This window comes from Brassica napus, chromosome C7, assembly GCF_020379485.1.
Source record: "Brassica napus cultivar Da-Ae chromosome C7, Da-Ae, whole genome shotgun sequence".
In the NCBI taxonomy this organism is placed as follows: domain Eukaryota; kingdom Viridiplantae; phylum Streptophyta; class Magnoliopsida; order Brassicales; family Brassicaceae; genus Brassica; species Brassica napus.
The window spans coordinates 50,661,533-50,677,427 of record NC_063450.1 but is presented as its reverse complement, the minus strand read 5'-3'; the positions used below and the strand labels follow the sequence as shown (position 1 = coordinate 50,677,427).

At 33.5% G+C, this 15,895-nt stretch overlaps 3 protein-coding genes, 1 long non-coding RNA gene, 1 other non-coding gene and 1 pseudogene across 5 annotated transcripts; 2 read left to right on the top strand and 4 right to left on the bottom strand.

Moving 5' to 3' along the window:
- Window positions 1-282: 282 nt before the first annotated feature.
- LOC111208136 lies at window positions 283-734 on the bottom strand (annotated as a pseudogene).
- A 1,176-nt stretch (window positions 735-1,910) lies between these two features.
- Window positions 1,911-3,464, top strand: LOC106411084 (NAC domain-containing protein 72). Its single transcript, XM_013851767.3, has 3 exons — window positions 1,911-2,247; window positions 2,395-2,663; window positions 2,755-3,464. The coding sequence occupies exons 1-3, from the start codon at window positions 2,067-2,069 to the stop codon at window positions 3,205-3,207; spliced, it is 903 nt and encodes a 300-aa protein (XP_013707221.1). The 5' UTR covers window positions 1,911-2,066; the 3' UTR covers window positions 3,208-3,464.
- On the bottom strand, window positions 3,371-7,052 carry LOC106409947. The gene is made up of 3 exons (XM_013850481.3): window positions 6,217-7,052; window positions 5,452-5,788; window positions 3,371-5,154 (listed from the first exon to the last, which is right to left on the bottom strand). Exons 1-3 carry the CDS (start codon window positions 6,446-6,448, stop codon window positions 4,698-4,700), a joined length of 1,026 nt encoding a protein of 341 aa, XP_013705935.1. The 5' UTR covers window positions 6,449-7,052; the 3' UTR covers window positions 3,371-4,697.
- Window positions 7,053-7,099: 47 nt separating this feature from the next.
- On the bottom strand, window positions 7,100-7,172 carry TRNAF-GAA. Its single transcript has one exon. It is a non-coding gene; the product is annotated as a tRNA-Phe (tRNA).
- Window positions 7,173-7,231: 59 nt separating this feature from the next.
- On the top strand, window positions 7,232-8,739 carry LOC106406985. Its single transcript, XM_013847753.3, has 6 exons — window positions 7,232-7,693; window positions 7,804-7,881; window positions 8,011-8,045; window positions 8,128-8,183; window positions 8,269-8,367; window positions 8,470-8,739. Exons 1-6 carry the CDS (start codon window positions 7,283-7,285, stop codon window positions 8,526-8,528), a joined length of 738 nt encoding a protein of 245 aa, XP_013703207.1. The 5' UTR covers window positions 7,232-7,282; the 3' UTR covers window positions 8,529-8,739.
- A 3,744-nt stretch (window positions 8,740-12,483) lies between these two features.
- On the bottom strand, window positions 12,484-13,647 carry LOC125590117. The gene is made up of 2 exons (XR_007326310.1): window positions 13,058-13,647; window positions 12,484-12,973 (listed from the first exon to the last, which is right to left on the bottom strand). It is a non-coding gene; the product is annotated as an uncharacterized LOC125590117 (long non-coding RNA).
- Between the last annotated feature and the right edge of the window lie 2,248 nt (window positions 13,648-15,895).

Here is a 15,895-nt window from a genome sequence, read left to right as displayed (position 1 = left end):
TTTTTTTCTTTTTCTTTTGATAAAACCTTCGTGATCACCTCACCTTTTCTTCTTTAAAGCTTCAATAAACATGCAACTTCACAAAGAAAAGCATACTTTAGCGACATGCGATACAGTGTGTGTGTACAATTAACTCAGTGAACTCACTAATTAATTATTAGACGCGTCCATATATATCAACTTTTAATAGTATTGATGTATTGATTTATTTATTTTAAAATAAATACATAAATGATGTTTATCTTCACTTTTATAAAAAAAAATGTATTCTACGTTTGGTGTCTATTTGGGGATAATCTAATAAATTAGTTCAGGATCATCACAAATTAAGTTACCGTTTGACTATCTGGGGATAATCTAATATATATTTTTTGACTTTTTGTCAAATTCATAAGAATAATATGCGCTTACTGAATAGCGATTGCGGAGTTTCTTATCAAGACATTTTGCAGTTGTGCAAATCGTTGAACCAAACTTGTCGTATCTTTGCTAATATTTTAAAATTATTTTCTTAACAAAGAAATGGGTGAGCATGTCCCTCTCTCTGTGAACAAGAATTCTCCACGTTCACTAAAATCTAAAATCCAAAAGCAGTCGAAAACGAAATGATTGAATAATAATTTTAAAAGAGAAAAGAATTATCAAGAAGAAGAAGAATCGAGTTCTTTGAATCGCGCGTCACATGTAGTATATTTATATAAAGGCTTGTGAGGTGTGACCTGTCCAGCATGGTCCATTGTTTTCACTTGTCAACTTCTTAGGCCATTTATAGTATTTAATCACTCTTTTTAACTAATTATAACATAAAATAAATAAATGAGACAATTATTGAAATAAAACTTCGAAAACATTATCAAAATAGTAACATATTTTTTCTTTGAAGATTGAAATATAATTTAATACAAATAAACAAAAAATGATAAATAATATTCTTCTTACAATATATAAGAATCAAAAGTAGGAAAAAAGCATCATAGGTAAATTTATTAGAAAATTCATTTTTGTTAATAGTTTTTTGTCGCCTACATGTGTAATCTCAGCAGTATATTTATAAAACGGATATATTTTATAATTCTCCAATACGTGTCTCGAGTTAACGTAAATCCATTTATATTTTTATTAGTTAGAACTTTGTAGTATGTACACTTGTTCAATATTTTCTGTCCTTTATGAAGTATTGTTTTCTTCTTAATTTCGTCTCTTTTGACTCTTTCATTCAAGCCTTGCCTAACTCTCCTAACACGTATACATTTCACACGAGTGGGGCATTGCCTTCCACGCGTGTCTGAGCCTGATTATTAAGGCTTTTTGCTCAATAGATTTATCTACCGAAGCGCTAGTGCTTCTTTCTTTTCTTTTCTGACTCCAACGTTAGTGCTTCATGAAAAGATAAATCGTACCGGGCTCAATTATATATGGAGAACTCTGATAGATACACATCGTTGTTAGGCTTTTCAGAATTCTAGAAGAAAGGACATATGTCTCAACACGTGTCGGCTTTTCCTGACGGTTCATGAACCAGAACGGCATCAAATTGTCGAATAATTGAAAGTTAAAACTTCGGTGAAATTATAGTTACCATAGAATTTCAGGAGTTATTTAGAAAGTTTAAATGTCACGAAGGAAATAATAGAGAGGAAATTTTTTTACCGCGATCATGTTTTCTCAAGTTACTGCAGTGACTTGGGACTTTTTTTTCTCATACTCGTGGTAAAATAACTTGCGCATGAGAAAATCTTTCGTTTGTGTGTCTACGCACATTCATATGGCTCCAAGAAATAATGTACAACTCACCGATAAGGTCGGCTGGTTCATATACGTGGCACTATGTCAATGGTTTAAAAGGGTCCCACAAAGAAAATCGTATTAAGATTTTTGAACAGTAAGACAAGGACGACCGTACTTATCCTCGAAGAACCTAACCTTTTCCACAGCCTATATAAAGCAGCTAATCACCAGCTTGTCAAAAAGATCGACGAACATAAACATATAACTTTCTTGGTTTTCTTAGAGTTCGAAACACATTTAGATTGTTTTGTCTGCTGAAGAATCGAAGTTAGGGGGAAATGGGTGTTAGAGAAATGGATCCGTTAGCCCAGTTGAGCTTACCACCGGGTTTCAGATTTTACCCGACAGATGAAGAGCTTCTTGTTCAGTATCTCTGTCGGAAAGTTGCAGGCTATCATTTCTCTCTCCAGGTCATCGGAGACATCGATCTCTACAAGTTCGATCCTTGGGATTTGCCAAGTAAGCAACGCCTCTTTATTAACAAAGTCTATGGTGCTATTTGTCACAAATCATAATATCGGGGTTTCATTTGGGAAAATATTAAAACTAAGGGGCTATTATTGTAAAGTTTCTCATCTTCTTGGTGTTTGTTATGTATGTGTACAGGTAAGGCCTTGTTTGGGGAGAAGGAATGGTATTTCTTTAGCCCGAGAGACCGGAAATATCCAAACGGGTCAAGACCCAATAGAGTAGCCGGGTCGGGTTATTGGAAGGCTACGGGTACCGACAAAATCATCACGTCGGATGGCCACCGTGTCGGGATTAAAAAAGCTCTGGTTTTCTACGCCGGAAAAGCTCCGAAAGGAACCAAAACGAACTGGATCATGCACGAGTATCGCCTCGTGGAGCATTCTCGCAGCCATGGAAGCTCCAAGGTAATAAAAACACGATCGAAAGCTTGAAACTTTCTTCACTATCAAACTCAGAATCGCTAAAGTTCGTTTTTTTTATTTGTTTTTCTTTCAGTTGGATGATTGGGTGTTGTGTCGAATCTACAAGAAGACGTCGGGGTCTCAGAGACAAGCCGTTCCTCCGGTTCAACCTTGCCGCGAAGAGCACAGCACGAACGGGTCGTCGTCGTCTTCTTCGTCACATCACGACGACGTTCTTGACTCGTTCCCGGAGATGAACGATCGGTCTTTCAATCTTCCTCGGGTGAATTCTCTGAGGACGCTTCTCAACGGGAACTTCGACTGGGCGAGCTTAGCGGGTCTTAAACCTATCCCGGAGCTAGCTCCGGCGAGCAACGGTTACGGAGGTTACGACGCGTTTAGAGCGGCGGAGGGAGAGGCGGAGAGCGGGTTGAGGAATTTGCAGATGAACTCGAGCGAGTTGACTCAGAGTTACGGGTACAGCTCGAGCGGGTTGAGTAGTGGTGGGTTCGGGCTTTCGGGTCAAACATTCGAGTTTAGGCATTAAGAGAGAGAGAGAGAGAGAGATCATGTGATTTGGTTTGGTAACTCTCGTGATAATCCTTGAGAGGGTAGAGTGGTAATTAAAGTATATAAATAGGGATTTATATGGGCCTTAAACCGATTCGGTTAGGCTAAGGATTGCAGAAAGGCAATGAGCGCTTGATTAGTTTTGATGGGAGGGAAATGTAATGAAAATGGAATCACAATACCTTGATGGATTATCAGAATTCTTAAATAAAAAATAGTTGTTTGAGATTGTTACCATATTCATTCAACATTCTCAAGTTGTATATATTAATGAGTTAATAATTTTCTCATTTTTAAATTAAATGTATGTGAATATTGAATACTTCTTCTGTTTCATAAATTAATTTACATATTTTATAAAAATAAATATTTCAAAAAGAAAAAGATGCATTTTATATTTTCTAATGCATATTTTATCAAATAATAATGATTAATTACAAATTTTAAAAAATTTAATTACACTTATTAAATTTTAGAATTAAAAAAAAAAAGATAATCGCAGAAAATTAGGTATTTACTACATATTTTATTAATATGTGTGAAAAATTTAAAATATGTATCATATTCCCTCCGTTCAGTTTTAAAAGACATTTTGGTCAAAAAAATTTGTCTCAATATAATTGACATTTTCCGAAAACCAATGCAAATTATAGTGACAAAATACTATGTTTACCCTTTTATTCACTCCATTTCGTGTACTTAATTATACAAAATAATCAATTAATGAAGGATAAAAAAGATATTATACTTGGTGCATTAATCTGTGTGAAAGTTTTTATAACGATAGGAGTATTGAAACAAAGAGAGTAGCAAACTTGAGAGTTGAGAAAAAAGAATGAAAAACGTCTTTAGAAGTTACGTTCACTGGTTAACACGAGCATGATCCACACTTCTCGGTCATTACATAGAAGCACTGAATTAACATTGTATCCAGATCTAAACGTATGGAAAACCTCTTTTTATATCCTAAATTAAGTTTGTTTTTGAAGTTAGTGTTCATATAAAAGATAAGCAATATATGGCTCTAAATTATTACAGCATATGGAACAAAACGGATGTAGCATACCAGTAACTACAATGCATTTTTGCTTACCGATAGATGGCTATGTAGTCTTGCATTCTGCTTTGTACGCGGTCATCATTCATAACCTCAATGCTAGGAAACCTTTTTATCTATTAATTGGTCAAATGGTTAAAATGTTTCCACACTAGGGAGTTTGTGAGTTCAATGTGTTTAGAATTTTCATAATTGGTCCATCGCAGTTTTATTTGATCGACGTAAATAACAACAGAGTTACAATTACTTTCTTCATTATTTGGTTCTCAGTTAGCTTAGTACTCTTCTTATTTTGACGAAGGAACAAAATTATCACATAATATAGTATTACACAAAATAAAGCAACTTATAGTACTTCTTTTTTACTATGATCTTTTTCATTGTCTTTGCAAATTAAGTTTGGACGTTAACTACTTCCGGCAGACGATTCCATAACCCGAAGACGCCCCGCGGGTGCAATCTAACAATGTGTAGTCGCTTTTCACCTTGACAGAGCCACTATCAACAGCCATTTCTTCAGAAAATAAACAAGTCTTGCAATCATGAGAGAGCAGAGAAGATGTCCTGAAGCTATCCTCACCTCCCACCACTGGCATTGCGACTCCTGGCTTAGCCGGATTCTTGAAATCGGGTCTGTAGGTGCGTCCCAAGATTCCATCAACTTTCGGGGACAGATTTATGAACTTGAACTGGACTTCAAAATGGGCAAAACAGTCATCTTTAGGTAGTTTGTAGTTGTGGATTCTATCGTCTTCTTTGGTCACTGGAACCACTTTGACCATGATCTCAGTTTTGTCTTTGATCGTGACAATCACACTGTTCTTTTGTGTAAGTCTCTCAATCTTGATCTCTTTGTCGGATGAGTACCTGAGAACGTGCATGTTGTTCAAGAGTTATAAAAGACTAAAGATTAATTGTTTGTAAGTGCTTTTGCGTTTGTTTACATGGTAAAGTTATGATAAATGTATACATAATACAATATTTAAAAACAAAATTATTTTGTCGATTATGAAAAAACTTGGGTTTACACGTTTTAATTTATGAAAATATAATTAAGAAGCATCATTAAGAGAAACTGTCATTTTAGAAGCATCTTAACCGAAAGGCTGAAAGACAAAAAAAAAAAGATGATATAGAAGGTGAAATTTGAGTTTTTATAATTACCAAGTGAATAAAGGTTTTTCAGGGATAACCAAATCTTGTCCATCAATAGTGAACATGAGATGGTCGACTTCGCTGTCCCAAGTGGCGACTTTGGTGGTCTCAAGTGAGAACTTGTGGGTGTTGAAGAGGAAGCCGAGAGCTTGGATCCATGTGAAATCTCTGCTGCGACCAACGGGTCTATGTCCAGTGAACCTAGCATTGATCTGAACATCATGGTCAGATACGAGGCTGAAGTGTTCATTGCTCTTTCCATGGAAGTAGAACACAATACCATCACCACCTATAAACCTCGGGTCTAGACAAACCGCTCCATAGGATTCGCAGTTGGGCTTTACCCCTACAAATATCATATTTAAATTGCAAAAACATCTTTAAAATCTAAAATCAAACAGATGAAATTCTAGTAGTTGCACATTTAAAGTATATTGATCTACATAAATATTTAGTTAAGTAACAACAGAGCTGATTTTGGACGTAGCAAAATAAAAAGTTTGTTTTGAACTTTCAAATTTTAAAAGCATCTCCAACCCCCACTACAAACTTTATGCAAAATAGAGTGGATTATGCAGTTGTGAACAAGCTAGTTATGCTTTTTTGTTTCTTCACAACTGCATAATCTCCATTTTGCGGTAAATTTTGCTGCCGGATTGGAGATACTCTAAGTTAATATATAAACATAGACCCCGAGTCACCTTTTTTTTATATTATTAACACTCTTACTAAATTGTCTATAACTCATGAAATATTATAGTGGTGATTAATTACCGCGACACACGGCCATGCAAAGAGGATTAAAACAGTCAACCCAACAAAGTTTCTTCTGAGAGTAAGAATCAAAGTCGGTAGGGCACTCATCAGGACAGTCGATGTACTGGAGCTGGCATCGAGGATGTGCGTTGCCACCACAATAAGTCTGGCCATGCCAAGCCTTGACCTGTAATAAACAAGAAGCTACCGAGATAATTATCACTGCCAATGAGGTTTTTGAGATCTCCATCCTTGAATCTTATGGTGTGGAACCTTTAAGGATAGAGAGGATGTGGTGTGTTGCGTTGGGGATTGATGAGTTCGATTGTGAATTTATAAGAGGTTTAAAAGTCAAATATTTTTCTTCATAAGATGGCCAACTCTCATGCAGTTATTATGAAGTAAGGTTTGTAAATTGCTCAAATAAATTGTATCGAGATACACTCCTCATACACGAACATATATGACGGCTGAATACATGTATTCAAGCACTGGTTGTCTAAATAAAAATATATATAGTATGACCTAGTAGACTTAATATAAGACCACTGAACGAAATGACAATTCAACGATATTTGTAGTTTAATCCGAACCCATATCAAGCTAGAACAAACAATTGTTAATCAAAAGTAGATGTAGTGTGTATGTAACTTTTAGAAATTTAAAGTGAACATGTTTAATCCATATTTGCACTCTAGTATATAAATTTAAATCGGATATCTCTCTCACTCGCATCAATGATCAAACTATAATGCAACTTGAGCTGTTAGGCCTTGCCTAAAGTCTAAAGTCTAAAGTCAAACTTCTGTTTTCCTTTGCATGCCTAAAACGTTGCGTTTAAAGTAATAGCCACGTATCTCTCTCTCTCAAATCAAACTCGTGTTTAGGAAAAAAATAGATTTGCGGTGAGCGTTGATCGAACACGCGACCTTCAGATCTTCAGTCTGACGCTCTCCCAACTGAGCTATCCCCGCGTTGTGCTAAAATCTGTAATTAGTTTATATCAAACCTTAAATTATCGAGAAGTTGTTCTTTCCTTGGTTGCTTGAGCGTTGGTGTTCGGCAAGCAAACCCCCATTTTCAGATGATGATGGCTTCGACTCCGCAGCTCACCCTTTGTACCTTCTTCCCCATACACGACGGTTTCAACAAGGAACCCAGAAACAGACTACACGCGAAAGGACGGAGCTTTGGTCCTTCTCTGCTGGGAAACAAGCTGGGATTGAGAGCTTGCTTGGTCGAGCTTCGTCAGAGACGGCCAGCGCTGATGGGTCTGAAACTGAAAGAAACTGGATTTCTAGCAAGAGAGAAGGCTCTTAATCGTAGTAAAAGAAGAGTCTTTAAGGTTAGCTGTAACAAAGGTTTAGGCTTTAACGGCGGAGATAACAACGGGAACGGGAGAATCCTCGGGAACCTCGCTTTGGCTATTGGTTTGACTTATCTCTCTATGACTGGTCAGCTTGGTTGGGTTCTCGACGCTATTGTATCCGTTTGGGTAAATCAACTCTCTCTCTCTCTCTCTCTCTCTCTCTCTCTCTCCATCTCATTGGTTATCTTTAATTGTATCCGTATGGTTAATTGAAGTTTATTACAATCTGTCTGCAGCTGGTTGTTGTGATTGTTCCAATTTTGGGGTTGGGAGCTTTTCTTTGGTGGGCACAACGAGATATTGTCCAGAGCAGTGTATGTCTTCTTCTCTCTTTGGCATAGAGATGCGATCATTCTTGAGTTAAAGTTAGCTTAGCACTTGTGTGTTTTGAGTATATCCTTCTATGTTGTGTTGTATTAAGCTTTTCTTTACGCTTTGTGCAGTGTCCTAATTGCGGAAACGAGTTTCAGATATTTAAGTACGGATGTCTTTCACAAGAATCTATCTCTCTGTTGTTTTTGTTGTTGCTCTCCACTGACTGAATATCCAAATCGCTGCAGGTCTTCGTTGGACGATGAAGTACAGCTTTGCCCTTTCTGCACTCAGCCATTCTCAGGTGCAAAGATGAAAATCTCTTTACTTTTAGATTTATCAAAGTTGTAGATCTCCTTTTTCAAGCATTGTACTTGGGGAAAATGCAGTTGTGGATGATAAGTTTGTTAAGGAACCAGTGAAATTTTCCAACCAGACTGCTGCTTTCGGACAAGACCTAAATGGGTTTTCTTCTCCGCCTAAGAAAGGTTCTTACTTACTTTCCTAAATGCCTGCTCCACTTTGTGCAAATGTGTAACTGAGAAGTCTTGTGGATCTAGTGGTGAGAAGAGGTGTATTGATTTTTGCAGGAAAGGGTTTCTCAACAGCGGTGGTGGACATAGAAGCTGAAGTAACAGATGCAGACTGAAAATGCGACTCAATGTATTTTGCAGTAGACTGAGCAAAGAAGATATTGTAGAGACAAAACAACAAACTTTTGCAAATAGCTCGTTGTTGGATATAGAAGTAATATAGAAATACACATCCATATGTATATATACATGTCCTTGACGTTGTTATTACATTTTGATCTTTGTTGTTTGAATGATTGTTTGAAGTAGTAGTTCCCATCTTATGTTTTTACCAATCCATAAAAATTACAGAAAGAAAGCACAAACTTGTAGAAAGTTTTCTTCTTCTTTTTTAAGGTAAGCGTAAACGCTAACAAAGACCATGAATAGACTACAGAATCTTCAAAACTTTTTCTATCTTTTGGCTTTCTTTTTGTAAGTTTTTACCAAATGCCATTCATACAATTTCTTGGCGGAAAAGAGTTATATGTTTCTTAGTAACGTTCTTTGAAGTTTTATCTTAATACTTGTCGCTTACTGCTAGCTTTAGCCACGGCTTTCATCTTCCTTACATTCTTCGTTCATGCTTGCATAATGTCTGTTAAGTTGCTATCTTCTAGACCAGAACAGAGCAATTCACAATGGAAAACTTTGTCCAACGCTTACAGGTTACGAACTGATTTACTCATTCGGGTCGTTTTATTGGGTCTCTTAAAAGCCCATTCAAGGGTTGCGAAAAAATGTGTTGTTTAATCGTTGCGCATGAGTCAGAATGGGTCATTAATGTTGAGTATTTCATCAGCAACGTGAAATGCATTAATTGTTTACTTTTTTCTAGTTTCTCTTACGATATGTAATAAACTAGTACATGTTATGGCACTTGGATCAGTAATAATTCTATGTTTTCAAGCGAAAGGGTTTAAAAGTCACCCAAGCTGTGGTCATGAATCTACCAAAAGATGCCGCTGAATCTCTAGCTTTGAATGTTTCTACTGTAAACTGTTTATATAACAACTGATAATGTCTAATACGCACAATATATGGAGCACATTTGCAAATACAAAAAAAAACAATTTGTACTTTCAGCCTGAAATAGTTGCAGTGTCTTGTTGAAAAACAAGACAAGAAACAAGTGAAAGGGACAATAGCTTTTGTTATAATTATTTAATATTTTGAAGAAATATAATCTTCATCACAACAAAAATTCACAGAACCCTATTTAAAGCTTTCTACTAGTCTTTGGACACAGAATATATGGGGCTCAGATTTGTCTCTGCCTATTGGAGGGTCCAGATTTCAACATTGTTTCTGATCCTCCATTCCATAGTTTTACTTTACAAGTTTTAACTCAATATTAAGTTTAACCCCCCTCCCTGGACGTTATATCTTCATACTTGTATGTTTAATCAAGTGTGGTAATTAATTGTTTGTTATGCCAGTTTAACACATCGGTTTGGTACATTTTTCATGTCCGGTTTAGAGGTTTACAAATGCAAATGGTGAGTAGATTGATAAATGAAGAATCTAGATACTGCAAGGGAGAAAAACTAACTTAGTTAACCCTTTCCCAAAAAATGTAAATTAGTTGAATAAGCCTGCAACAACTGTACTAGTGATGGAAAGGAGAGAATCTCAGTTGGAGATTCAGATCTAAAGCAATGATTAAAAAAGCAATTGTACTCCCTACACCCCAAAGATACCCTATTTGCAATCCATACCCTAAATCCCTCCATTTTTCTTCCCCCCATCACTACCATTTTCCCCCATTTGTATGGTATCCCACTCTTATAAGTATATTGAGCTAATTAGCTCTAGGAAAATAAATTCTTAGAAAAGAAGAAATGAAAAAAGAAGATGAGAGAGACATGTGGTCCAAAAGAAGGTTTAAGGAAGGGTTTGCAAGCTTGTATGAAAATAGATAGATAAGGAAGACCATTGTATAAAGCCAAACTAACAGTTTCTCTCTTTTAATCCTTATTTCTTTATTTTGTTTTATAATTCTCACTGCCCCAATATTCACTCATTTATTCACCTACTCTACCTCCTTTTGTACTCTCTTGTCTACATTTACTCCATGAATATGCATATATAAGACATACTTAGAGATCTCTATAAGAAACAAAAGTATATACTGTCTCTTATTGTATAAATAATGTCTGTAGTTATATATCTTGTGAATGTTTTTCACAAATACAGTACTGAGGTAAATAGGTTTTACAATTCTGGTAAGGTTATCTATCTATGTTTTTTTTCTGTTCAAACTCATACTAATCGATAAATTTTACGAATCATAAATTTGATTACGGTGCTCTTAAAACGGAAGCAACATACTCCATCTGAAATGAAACCTAAGCAATGGTTAAGAAAAGTAGAAATCATTGCATCTCATTTCGTTTCATTAACCAAATAAAGTATATGATGTATATAATTTGTTATCTTGCTCTCTCCTAGATATGAGCATTAAAAATTGTTTGAAAGGATCAAAGAAGAAGAAAGAAAGGATCCAATCATTCTTAGAAAGGACACAATATGCTTCACCGATCCCAAGAATCTTTCCGTGCCTGCCTAAATCCAGCAATATAAACCCTAAAAGTGGTCCTCGTTTTTACACGTGTCATTTGGGCCACACTTCGTAACTTAACATGAAAGCACATGTGGGGTCTTCCGCTCGTCCTTTGCCCTACAAACACCTTCACACAGTCCATTGTCCTAGCCCACAATACAATCTAGAGAGACTTACATAGAGAGACACATTATGTCTTATGTTTACGCTTGGAGACACATTGTCTAGTTGACACACTTTATGTGTACAGTTGTTTTATTTTGGACAGAAATGACCTTTCCTTTGAATAAGCTGAAGAATATTATTTTTAAAGAGGCATCCGAAAGCTAACTAGATTTATGTTTGGTTGCAGTTAAAATTAAAGGTTTAAACGGTTTGAAGACGTAAAAATCAACGTACAATTCAACAACAATTGAGTTAGTTAGTTATTTTATTTATATTATTATTATTTTTCATTCCATTTTATGTTTATTTGTTCTTTTTCCAAAGTTTAAGACATATAAAGCAAAAATAATTAATACTATAAATTATAATTTCTTTTTCTCTACATTTTAACATCCATTTTCATATATATTTTTTATAGATTTTAATAATTATATAAAAATACGTGGACACGAGAAATGTGGACAGACAATTGTGGACATAGAAAAAAAAATACATGGACACGATAAGTGTGGACAGAAAATTGTGGACATAGAAGAAAAATACGTTAACAATGATTATTTTTCACTCCATTTTATGTTTTTTTGTTTTTTTCTCCAAAGTTTAAGACATATAAAGCAAAAATAATTACTACTATAAATTGTAATTTCTTTTTCTCTACATTTTAACATCTATTTTCATATATATATATTTTTTATATATTTTAACAATTATATAAAAATACGTGGACACGAGAAATGTGGACAGACAATTGTGGACATAGAAAAAAAACATGGATACGATAAGTGTGGACAGAAAATTGTGGACATAGAAGAAAAATAAGTTAACAGTTATTATTTTTCATTCCATTTTATGTTTATTTGTTTTTTTCAAAGTCTAAGACATATAAAGCAAAAATAATTACTACTATAAATTGTAATTTCTTTTTCTCTACATTTTACCATCTATTTTCATATATATTTTTTATATATTTTAATGTGGACAGAAAATTATGGACATAGAAAAACAATACATGGACAAGAGAAGTGTGGACATAGAAGAAAAATAAGTTAATAGAAAAGATGTGGACATATAGATGGATGAAAAAACGTTAAAAAAAACTTTTATTTTCATTTTTTAGTTTTTTTCTGTTTGGTTAAAAGAATTATTTGGTAACATATATATTTAGTTTGTAAATAGTTCATATTTGAAAAATATTTATAGAGAGAAGATAAGCGTGGACGGCTACATGTGGACATATAAACATGTAGGAGTACATGCGTATGAGTGTGGACGGGTAATCATGAACGGTTATTTGTGGACAGATATGCATGAACATATGCATATGGATAAAATATACATATGGATAGATAGACGTGCGTGGATCTGTACAATGGACAATTATTTGGTGGTGATTTGTGTTTGTGTGACAAAACATATATGCCAAACAAAATGTCAACCTTATGAATAATGAGATATCAAAAGCATAAACAGTTAGCAATGAAGCTCTTATCCTTTTCCTCAGCAATGTTCCAAACACCATCTTCATCTAATTCAATTTCAGAGGTAGATGGCTTTTCAACAGATAACCATAAAGGTAGGTCTTGAGACAAAGAAATAAAATGTTTTAAAAAAACACAGGATAAGAGTATTTCCGAATGCAAGACGGAAGAGACATAAACAGATACCTTTGTGTACTGATTCTTTACACGGAGTGAACCTGAGAAGAAAACTAAATCTATTGTATATATGATGACTTGCATAGAAGAGAAATTGGGACGAGAATACACACTCATACTCCAATTGTTGTTCCAACTGCTTCAAAAATTAACAAACGAAAAGGGAACAAATCACCATCAATAAGAACATGAATAGGAAAAAGTTTGAAACTTTGTCTCATACCAATCATTGCACGATCTACGGCTAGAGTTGCAGGGTTTGTGTCTTTGCAGATTTGCAGAGGTTCTAAGAGGAATTGCAGCGGCTCTAAGAGAATTATAAGTGTGTATGGCGCCAGTGGTTGCTCGTGGTGAAGAACAGAGCCCTCTGTCTGAGTTAAACGAGATGATGATTGGTTCAAGCCTTTTGCTGGAGCTCAACGAGAGAGGGAGAGTGGTTCCGTCGGTGGGGTTTAGGGATGTAGCTTTCCATTAACGATAGATATTGTTATTTAAGCGGATTAGAGATTGTGATTTGTGAGAATTGGGGAAGTTAGAATTTTATCAGTTAATGATTTTGTTTTAAAAAAAAAAAAATCTGCTTAGTTACAACAAGAAGGTAACGAGAGAGAAAAAGCTTTCAAGGGTATAATGGACAAACGGTAAGACAAATGTGTGTTGCAAGTGGGATGTGTTCTTTAGTGTAATTAGAAAGTCAAAATGTGTCCTCCAATGTAAATTTCTCTACAATCTAAAGCAGTATCTATAGTAAATCATGCATCCATATTAGTTTATTTATTCGGTTACATATTTTTTTTTTTCAAAAGTATCAGTTAAACTGTATCCAATAACCAAAAAATATTAACCTATTTCATTTTATTTTTATTTCATTTTGTCTCTCAGTTTTCCTTAAATTTTTTATCACATAATCTTCTTCGGAAAACAATAAATTAAAGTTACAATGACCATCTCATTTTTCTAACTCAAGGATCAGCTATTGTACTAATCACAGGAGATGACACACTTTGTTAGTTAAGCTAAACCGTGATAGAGCATTTCTGTCTCTATATATAAATGATTATCTTATATTGATATGTTACGATAACTTGTTTATTATCTCGCCTTGCGTTCTAGGCTTGGTAGATATGTTGGGTTGGTCATGCGGTTTGGATTTTTTCCCAAGTGGTAATCCAGACTTTATTTTTCATGGTATCGAATTGGCTAATTGTAACAAAATCATTCTGAGTGAAATTTGTGTGTATATGATAGACACTCTTAAAAATTACATAAGAAATTTTCTCCTAGAAAAATTTAGGAAGATATTTATTATAAGAACACAGTGTAATTTATAGTTATTTCAGAGGGCCGGGGTTTGCTTAAGATTAGTGTAAAAATAGCCAATAAATCAAATAGTTTTAAATAATTATAATTTTCTAATTGTAGTTGTTCGGCTGATGCAAGAATTAACATGGATGAAGCTTTAAAAAAAATTTCTGATATGATGCAGCCATCATTTATACTCTACTCCGCTCCGTAGCCCAACCTTCTCGTAGTTCACGACTCTTGCAATTCCTTTTGCTTTACTGATCATCATCTCATGTAAAACCATAGATATCACAGGTAGTTTTTTTTCTTATTGGGTAAAAAGTCAAATTTTCAAATACATAAAAACTAATTTAGGGGGTTATTGGGAGATGAATTTGTATAGAGTTGGTGAATTTTAAGAGTTGATAGATTTTAAAAGTTATGTGGATTGTGAAAATTTATATACATTGACTTATGAAATTTGATCATAACTTTTTTGGATTAGTATAGATTTTCATGAATTTGTACTACCTATTTTCTATCATTTTTTTTGTAAAGTAAATATACAATTTATTTATTTTCTAAATCATATAGCATTATTATTTATTTTTTCTTTCAAATTAAAAAGAAAATAATAGTGATACATACAAAATTGAATTTTTTTTCTTAAATAATCATTTTAAAGTTTTTGTCACAAAGAGAGTATTCAAAGAGAAAAATGACCAAAAACATTCATGAAAAGGCAAAAGACGATTTTACCATTTGCTTTATATATATAAGTAATAAAATAATAAAAAAATTTGAGAATAATTAACTTTCTTTTATAATTTCGAAATATGTTTTCAAATTCGAACTTTTTAATAAATTTTATAATTTTGGATTTTTTAAAAAAATATTTTCTAAACTCAAGTTTGTCCGCGTAACCCAGGATTTGGCTCTCAAATTTTCTTTTTGAAATTCAAATTTTTTCAAAACTATTTTAAAATTATTAATATTTATATTCAAAATGATAGACATTTTCAAAATTACTTCGGGTAAAGTAACAATTAATACAACATTGAAAATGTCTTCTCATATAATACGTACGTTTATATTAGCTAAAGATTTCATAATTCACCGTAGATTTATTTCTAACTTGTAAACATAATTGTCATATATTCTCATTGAAAAAGGTTATTATCTAACTTATTGAAAAATAAGTAGAAGTACTTTAAGATTTTGTTTGGTAACACAGATATGAGTTAAAAAAAACAGCGGTTGTTTGAAACATGGATAACAGTAAGTTAGAAAAAAAAGTAATAAGATTATTCTATTAATTTTTTTGGAAATCCATTACATTATATTAAAAAATAATTGGTTTATGTTACTTGATATACATATTCAAATCAAAATAATAATTAAAAATTGATTTATATTAAAAATCCATTCAAAAATATACATATATTCAAAAATTGATTTTTACTAACATATTTTCCAATAACCATTATAAAAATGTTTTCAAAATATATAAGAAAAATACAATACAACCAATTTAAACACCAACTTAAATTATGGTTTTTATATTTCACATTGAAATTTAAAAATATAATATATGTGATTATTTATATGATTGTACGTATAAAATATTATTAATTAAAAGAAAACTTATTTGATAGTACGTATAAAATACGATTAATTATATGATAACACATATTTTTGTAACCTATGATGACACATATATGATATATAATAGTGATTAGGGGTAGGCGTTCGTGTTCATTTTCGGGTATGTTTGGGA

Bases quoted from the DNA above. Each gene is read 5' to 3' on its own strand.
- LOC106406985 (XM_013847753.3), top strand. From the start codon at position 7,283: ATGATGATGGCTTCGACTCCGCAGCTCACCCTTTGTACCTTCTTCCCC. The intron at 7,694-7,803 runs GTAAATCAACTC...ATCTGTCTGCAG, and splicing joins ACGCTATTGTATCCGTTTGG to CTGGTTGTTGTGATTGTTCC. The intron at 8,368-8,469 runs GTTCTTACTTAC...TGATTTTTGCAG, and splicing joins TTCTTCTCCGCCTAAGAAAG to GAAAGGGTTTCTCAACAGCG.
- LOC106411084 (XM_013851767.3), top strand. From the start codon at position 2,067: ATGGGTGTTAGAGAAATGGATCCGTTAGCCCAGTTGAGCTTACCACCG. The intron at 2,248-2,394 runs GTAAGCAACGCC...GTATGTGTACAG, and splicing joins CGATCCTTGGGATTTGCCAA to GTAAGGCCTTGTTTGGGGAG. The intron at 2,664-2,754 runs GTAATAAAAACA...TTTTTCTTTCAG, and splicing joins GCAGCCATGGAAGCTCCAAG to TTGGATGATTGGGTGTTGTG.
- LOC106409947 (XM_013850481.3), bottom strand. From the start codon at position 6,448: ATGGAGATCTCAAAAACCTCATTGGCAGTGATAATTATCTCGGTAGCT. The intron at 5,789-6,216 runs GTAATTAATCAC...TGATATTTGTAG, and splicing joins TTGCATGGCCGTGTGTCGCG to GGGTAAAGCCCAACTGCGAA. The intron at 5,155-5,451 runs GTAATTATAAAA...GCACGTTCTCAG, and splicing joins GAAAAACCTTTATTCACTTG to GTACTCATCCGACAAAGAGA.